The sequence below is a fragment of the Nylanderia fulva genome, unplaced genomic scaffold (genome assembly GCF_048542155.1).
Source record: "Nylanderia fulva isolate GAGA-0341 unplaced genomic scaffold, ASM4854215v1 Scaffold22, whole genome shotgun sequence".
Lineage (NCBI taxonomy): Eukaryota > Metazoa > Arthropoda > Insecta > Hymenoptera > Formicidae > Nylanderia > Nylanderia fulva.
In genome coordinates, this window is record NW_028190285.1 from 3124936 (window position 1) to 3132810 (window position 7875).

The 7875-nt window shown below is 33.9% G+C and overlaps 3 protein-coding genes across 5 annotated transcripts in view; 2 read left to right on the forward strand and 1 right to left on the reverse strand.

Annotated features, from left to right (window-relative positions):
* LOC114928736 (uncharacterized) overlaps positions 1–1186 on the reverse strand; it is a 99259-nt gene extending 98073 nt beyond the window's left edge. The window contains 3 exon segments of the mRNA XM_085482880.1: positions 288–574; positions 668–793; positions 1145–1186. The gene's annotated coding sequence lies outside the window, so the exon portion shown is untranslated.
* A 272-nt stretch (positions 1187–1458) lies between these two features.
* dare (NADPH:adrenodoxin oxidoreductase, mitochondrial) lies at positions 1459–7814 on the forward strand. The gene is made up of 5 exons (XM_085482929.1): positions 1459–1525; positions 5964–6102; positions 6228–6446; positions 6534–6749; positions 6947–7814. The coding sequence occupies exons 2-5, from the start codon at positions 5983–5985 to the stop codon at positions 7772–7774; spliced, it is 1383 nt and encodes a 460-aa protein (XP_085339055.1). The 5' UTR covers positions 1459–1525; positions 5964–5982; the 3' UTR covers positions 7775–7814.
* On the forward strand, positions 1460–5665 carry aft (cap methyltransferase 2). 3 transcript variants are annotated; one of them, XM_085482927.1, is made up of 4 exons: positions 1460–1525; positions 2137–3733; positions 4073–4616; positions 5025–5665. In XM_085482927.1, exons 2-4 carry the CDS (start codon positions 2312–2314, stop codon positions 5117–5119), a joined length of 2061 nt encoding a protein of 686 aa, XP_085339053.1. In that variant the 5' UTR covers positions 1460–1525; positions 2137–2311; the 3' UTR covers positions 5120–5665. The 3 variants fall into 3 exon arrangements, with proteins under 3 accessions (XP_085339053.1, XP_029155905.2, XP_085339054.1); XM_029300072.2 differs by having other exon boundaries at positions 1462–1525; positions 2173–3733; XM_085482928.1 differs by lacking the exon at positions 1460–1525 and adding an exon at positions 1536–1822 and having other exon boundaries at positions 2173–3733.
* Positions 7815–7875: the final 61 nt, after the last annotated feature.

Here is a 7875-nt window from a genome sequence, read left to right on the forward strand (position 1 = left end):
ATGTTATAATTAATAAAATAATTTAAGATAAAATATATAATAAATTTAATTTTAATTCATATATTGTATAAGACTTGAAAATTGTTTAAGTAAAAAATATACGCTTGAAATAAATGTAAGTAAATATATATATAAAATAAGATAATTAGTAAAGTCAATTAAAAATAAACAATGTAGTGTTTTTTCTTCGATAACTATTTTAATACTTTCTTCATTTGAGTAAGTATAAGCTGGTGTTAAATTTCAAATTAAAATTTATTCATAATTACAAAATAATTTTTACGCACCTTGCAGTAACACGCTGGCATTTTTGACGATCCTTCAGAAGTCCTCAAACTCTTCAAGTGAAGCACTTTTTCACACAAAAAAAAAAATTTCTTTGAACTTTCGAAACGATCGTGATTCAAATATGTTTACTTATATATATATATATATATATATATATATATATATATATACATTACAATAACCACTAATACTTTTATTTCGCGTTCGCGAACCTAACCAAAACCGATACACTAAATTTTGAGCGTCGAGAATAATTCATTGCAGGCGCGATTATTTATATAAACTCCTGCAAAATAAAAAAATATATACATATATACTATATACAAGAATAGATTGTCAAACACGCATTATAAAATTAAAGAGATATTTCGAAATATACCGTAGCTCCGTAACTCGCAAACTGCACTCGGGCTGACTCGAGCCGCCATCTCGCTCGAGCTATCGAATTCTCGCTATCGAATCGATTCTAACTTCAGGCAAGACGCGCGCCTACGTTTCTTTGAACCTGAAACCCGACAATTGAAACAATCAACATCTCACAATAATACAAGCATCTTGCATTCAGAACGCGAAATATGAACGAAATATATGATAACCGTATTGAAGTATACTTTTAGGAGTCATATTTGCGAGAAACACGCGATATGAATATTCGAAAACTAGTATCAAAAGACGAAGAAATCGCGACTTTCTCCCTTTTTTCACCCCGCTCGAATATCATCGTCCATCGCGACGATCGCGAGGATTATACTCAAACCCATTATATCAAACGAAAGATATATCTAATTAGATTGATTATCGAACACGATTAGCACGTGATTACTATAATTACATAATATTTTTGATTAAATCGTACCTGCGCAGATTCCTCGTCCTCCGGCGCCGACGCCATCTTAGATGGAAAAGGCCGCGCATACGAGGTCGCGTTCGAAAATTGTCTTCGAGAGAGAGGGAGCTAATAGTCCACGCTCCTGATTGGTCGGCGGAGCGTCGCGCTTCACGCGGTGAGCGAATCTACGAACGCAGCCCAGCTTGCAGCTGACATCTGACAGCTGACATCGCAACGTTGACGTCGCGAAGTCGCCGCAATGATAGCGATAATAACAAACGTATTTATTTAAATAGCATGTGTATATATTATAATATTTTTTGCATAATTCTCCGAAGTAGTGGACGATAATATTCCGACCTAGTTTAGAAGGAATATTCCGCACATATATGGCTTCTTCTTGAAAAGGTGAGTCGTATTTTTTTCTCGTTCGCCAGCCGAGACAACGCCGGTATTAACCTCTAAGTAACCTTCGATTTAAGCAACAGGTTCTTTTGAATGAAAATTCTGAATGAGATTTCGTGAGATTTAATTGATTTCTTTTAGTTGCATTTTCTTTATTCGCGCGTTATTTTCTCCTTCTATTTTCAACATATAACCTGTTTGTTGGAGATAGAATGCATCTTTTTGCATTCTATTGAATTCGAGACAAAAGTATAATCAGGTTTTTTTTTTAATAAAAATAAGCAGAAGGAAAGAAAGGAGGTAAAAAATGCATATAAATACATTTATTTTAAACACTAAAAGTTCAAAAATGCAACAGAAGAACAATAACAATGTACAGTTAAATATATTAATTTTACTATTAATTTACATAATGAATTTATAGTATTATATGTATTATATGTAACATATTGATCAGCTTTATAAATCTATAAATTCTATCATGTATGTTTAACATGGATTTCATTTGAATAGAAAAACACTGCATGCATGTCAGTTTTACCTTCCGCATATTGTGTGTACAAAGTTATTTTAACAAAATAATTTTCTCAATTTTTTATATTACACTGTAACAGATTTGTATCTTGATATGAAACAACTGCAACTTCCAGGATCAAAAAAGCGATAAAAAAAGGATAATGACTCGCAAGAAGAACACTGAGTATATATAAGAAAATTATATAATTATAAACAAGGGTCAAAGTATATTACAACTATTTTTTATATTTCTGAATTGTACATTTTAATATAATGATGGAGAAGGAAAACAGTTTTACTAGAAGACCTCTAGTTGATAACAACATAGACACATTGTTCGAAAAAAACTTCCTAATCTCGGGTAGTGGACAAATGGAAACTTATACATTACCAAATCCCACGTCGATGTTTAAGGAGCCGCCATGGCATCTAGAACATTTGCAAACATTAAAGGCCAGTCTAAATGAAATAAAGAGTCGTCTCAACAACTTTGATCTATGTGAGTGGCAACAACATACGAATCAGATGAACAAAGCAGGCGACATTGTGAACACTGTGAAAAGGAACATACAAGCAGAACTCGTGACTCAAGCCTGGTGTAAATTCTATGAGATTGCTTCTACCTTTTTCCTCATTCCATTAAACGAGATTTATTGCGAAGAGAATAAGAGTTTTACCTCTGTGCATCTGTGCGAAGCGCCAGGCGCCTTTATAACCGCCCTGAATCACTGGTTAAAGACAAACGCACCGGATGTAGAATGGAGTTGGACGGCCACCACATTGAATCCTTACTGCGAGGGACATTCGTACAACACGATGGTACCCGATGACAGATTCATCAGGCATACTCTGAAACATTGGTACTTCGGCGTCGATAATACGGGCGATGTGATGGATCTTAGAAATCTAGATATTATGGTGGAACGATTCAAACAGAGGAACCAGAAAGTCCTACTGGTCACTGCAGATGGAAGTATAGATTGCAAAGACATACCAGGAGAACAAGAAAGTGCTGTGGCGCAATTGCACTTATGCGAAACAGTGGCCTGTATGCACCTCTTGCAAGAAGGCGGTAATTTTCTACTGAAGCTCTTCACCATGTTCGAACATCAATCTGTATGTTTGATATATCTGCTTTCCTGCTCCTTCCATCAAGTCACCGCAACAAAGCCAGCTTCTAGCAAAGCTGGAAATTCAGAAATATACCTCGTGTGTACGAATTTCAAGGGCAAAGATTATGTTGCACCATATTTGAATATACTCAGGCATTATTGTAGCAACGTGTCGCCTAAAAAAGCAATGTTTAATTTGCGAGATATTCCGATGCCTTTTTTGTGCAAACTCCAAGAATGCAATGAATTCTTCAAGCATCATCAATGTCTAGTCATCACAGAGAATATAAACACGTTTCGCGCAGAAAGATACAACAATATCCTCTCCGAACTAAAACATATCAAGCGGAAAGTTGTTCAGAAGTATATCAGGACATGCAGATTAAGTCAAATAGATTCTGCGAACGAGATAGTCGGTCGGCAAATATTAGAGATGAGCAACAATTTTTATACAAATAGACAATGGCATGACGAATCTTACAACGAGCGCTGCAAGAAGCAAGATTTAACACCGCAAGAACAATTATTGCAGATATGTAACAAAATGAAGAAAATAGAATTATCGATGGAAAAATCTTATACTGTAAGCAAACTTTTGAACTGCGTGTTTCTGTATGTGAATTGCAAGTCGGAAAAAGATATATCTCATAATTTGTGAAATTTAAAAAAAATGTATCTTCCGTAAAATTTTCGAAAATTAAATTCACTCAATTGAAAGAATAGTTTGAAAAATATATTTTTATTTTATAATAATCGTAGTAATGCTAATTATATCACAATTATGCTTACTATTGTGAAAAAATAATTTAATTTTATAGGAGTTTGTACAGTATTGCTTGAAAAGATATATTTTTATTTATTACATTTTCTGGAAAAAAAGAATAACGGATATATCTACAACATGATTATTTTCCTTTTGTAGTGGCATTTACAAGCACCAGATTTAGAAATACGAGGGGGAAAATCATTTAACAAAGTATGCAGCTCGCACTTTTGTGACTCAAAAATTCTACAGATGTTAAACCAAATTGACGACAAACTACGAGATACACGCTCCAAAGCACTTTATGAAGCTTTGTTTTTTCCATCGGCAGAAATGATACAAGAGCAGCGAATTGATCCAACTTATGAGATACTGAGCTTCCAATTTTTTCGCGATTACGATAGTCATCGGACGATTGCTGAAATTTACGATCGATTAGAACAACTACAGATCGGACAAACACTCGTTCTCATCGGCTACTCTTTGCTAACGCAGTTGAATGTCGGACTCTTATATCTCGTGGGTGATCTCTTCGATAACATCATTGTAGAGGTTCATGATAATGAAGGCTATCGCATTAAATTGGAGAAGTATAGACGTAATGACAAAATATTGAATAATTTGCTTGAAATACTCAGGGCGTCGAATAATATGCGTGACCAAAATATGATCTGGTCAGTAATACCTATAACGTTTTTATATGGTAAGATTTACAAACACATAAAAATAAGAAAAAATTAGTTTCATTAGTTTTAATGTACAAATTCTCATTAACATTTATAAAATATTCAGTCAAAAGCATTTGGTGAACTCATCGTTAAAAGTGAAATAATCACCAATAATTGTCAATTACATTAAAATTTAATCTCTATTTAAAAGTGCATGTTTATACGTATCTATTTAACAACTGTGGAATTAATATTTAGTATTCAATTCTTTATTAAAGTTTTTGCATTAAATATATTTAGGTCTGCAAGTTTAACTTTTTTTTATTAACGAGAAATTATTTCGATTTTTAATAAAAAATATTGTCAATTATATCAGATATACTTATTTGCACTTATTAACGTGCACTCGATTATTTATAACGCAATTTTTTTTTTTTTTTTAGAATGTCACCATTTCCCCGTGATAGTACAACTTAATCATCTGATGATCAAACTATATGCTCATTACATCAGTATGATAGAGAATAGTAAGACATAACAACAAAGAAATTTAATATACATGATGTGATTATATAATATATTTATATTTTTTAATGAAAATTATATACTCTTGAAGACAATTGTAAATAATTGTAAATTTATATCTTTAGAGATACAATTTACATTGTACAATTTACATTGTACAATTTACTTATGGGTAACACATATATGTGAATATGTGTTATGTATGCAAAATTTTGTAAAATATTACAAACTGTATATATAAAAGGTTAATACTTATTGGAAAAATGGTTGCATGCATGGCAAAACAAAAGTGATAATTAGATATTAATACCATATTTATTTCAGAGACTAAAAATGTGAAATGTTTCGAAAAGTATAGAAACTTTTGTATTTTATTTTTATCTTTAAATAATCTTTATTTTTCTTTACTTTTTAGTGGCAAAAGAAACAGTGTCTATCTTCTTTTTCGTATATTGCTAGTTTATAAGATCTTAATTATTTATATATAACAGCTTTAATATTGTAAATATGTACAAAAATGATGTTCAAAATCCCAATATATAAAATAAGAGAATCTAAATTTGCTCTCATGTAATTTCTCATATCTGATATATTTGTACAATAATAACTTAACGATAAATTATACTGCTTAATAAATAGTTCCAGATTCAAGATCGACACTTGTGGATCGCGTTTGTTTTGTAACAGAATAATCAATGTTTCGAGATCATGTTTGATACATAGGACGTGACCGAGATTTCGCTTTATAGAAAAGAGCGATTTCTTCATAGGAATAACAAAACGGCGTTGTGCGAGGTCTCGGCGAAGTCTTTGCAGAGGCGTATTGTAATTGTGTAAAAAATCTAGCCACGTTTTAGATCGCCACCGCACGTTAAGATGAGATTTTACCTTATCAGGAATTGCACTCGCTTCCTATCCACTGGACAACACATGCCGAAGGTATGCATTGTTGGTTCAGGTCCAGCAGGTTTTTACGCAGCCCAGCAGTTGTTGAAGGTAATAACAATTAATTATAATCAATAATAATATTATATATATATATAAATTGTTAAAGAAATTAATTTAGTTTATATCCCACAAAAAAAATAAAATTGAAATATTTATATCAAATTGATTAACAGAGTTCAGGCGACGTGAAAGTTGATATACTGGAGAAACTGCCTGTTCCCTTTGGTCTTGTGCGCTTTGGGGTTGCTCCAGATCATCCAGAAGTGAAAAATGTCATTAATACGTTCAATAAAACTGCAAACAATCCACGTGTTCAGTTTCTAGGCAACGTTAATGTTGGTACAGATGTTACCATTGATCAGTTACGTAACTTTTATCATGCTATATTGCTGGTACGTATACTATATTTATTAATTATATAATAAATTGGCGTAATATCTTAGTTTAATTAACAATTGTTTTTCTTATTTTTATCCCAGACTTATGGAGCTCAAAAAGACCAACTGCTCAATATACCAGGTGAAAACTTAAGCAATGTAATATCAGGTCGACGTTTCGTTGGTTGGTATAACGGAGTGCCAACCGACAAGGATCTGAAGATTAATTTAGACGTAGAGGAAGTGGTTGTCATAGGTCAAGGCAACGTAGCCATAGATATCACAAGAATTCTTTTGACATCTATCGATAAGCTTAAGGTAATTCCTGGTTCCTAACTAATAATTTATTTTAAAATTAGAAGTTCTATGAATAATTACAATTTATAATAACGTGAAAAAGAGATTCTAAAATCAAATTATACACTTAAATACAAAATATCATTTAGTTTTAGCGGTTGCAAAATGAAACTAATTTTTAATTTGAAATGTTAAGCTATCTCTTTCAATTATTTCAGAACACTGACATCACATCATACGCCCTGGAACGTTTATCTCATAGTAGAGTACGAAAAGTCTCCATGGTTGGACGAAGAGGACCTTTGCAGGCCGCGTTCACGATTGCAGAACTGCGCGAACTCCTCAAGTTGGAGACCTGCAAGAAACTCTGGCGAGCGCCAGACTTCGCGGGTGTACGAGATATCGTACCAACCTTAGCCAGACCGCGGAAACGACTGACGGAGCTGATGTTGAAGTCTTTGGAAGAATCCGCGAGTGACTCAACGCACGCTAAAGAGCTAAATCCGATTTTCCTGCGGAGTCCCGTCGAGTTTCTCGGCGACGATGAACTGCGAAACGTCAGATTCGCAGTGAGTCGTCTGCGAGGAGATACGATTCAAAATCAGGTAGCCGAAATGACCGATGAATTCGAGGTGATCCCATGTGGTCTATCTCTCCGTAGCATCGGTTATAAATCCGCTCAAATAGATAGTTCGATTCCGTTTGATGAAAGAAAGGGACGCGTGGTGAATGTAGGCGGTAAGGTCGAAGACAGTCTTTACAGCGCTGGATGGGCAGCCACCGGACCGGTTGGCGTTATCCTATCAACCATGACGAATGCTTTTCAAGTTGGCAGTTTGGTGTGTAAAGAATTAGCATCCCCGAACGAGAATAAAGCTGGATCAGATGGTGTACGTGAGATCCTGAATTCCAAGGGAATCCAGATCGTGTCTTATGGGGATTGGCAAAAGATCGATCGCGTTGAACAGGAACGAGGTAAACAACTGGGAAAGACGCGAGAGAAGATTGTCGATGTGGCGGAGATGCTCGACGTTGCTGCAAAATGAGCAAACTAAAAAATATTTAAAGGATGTTTGAAAAATTAGGTATGAAAAACATGGTTTTCATTGTATGCATTTATAAATATCTCAAAAATTATACAAATGTA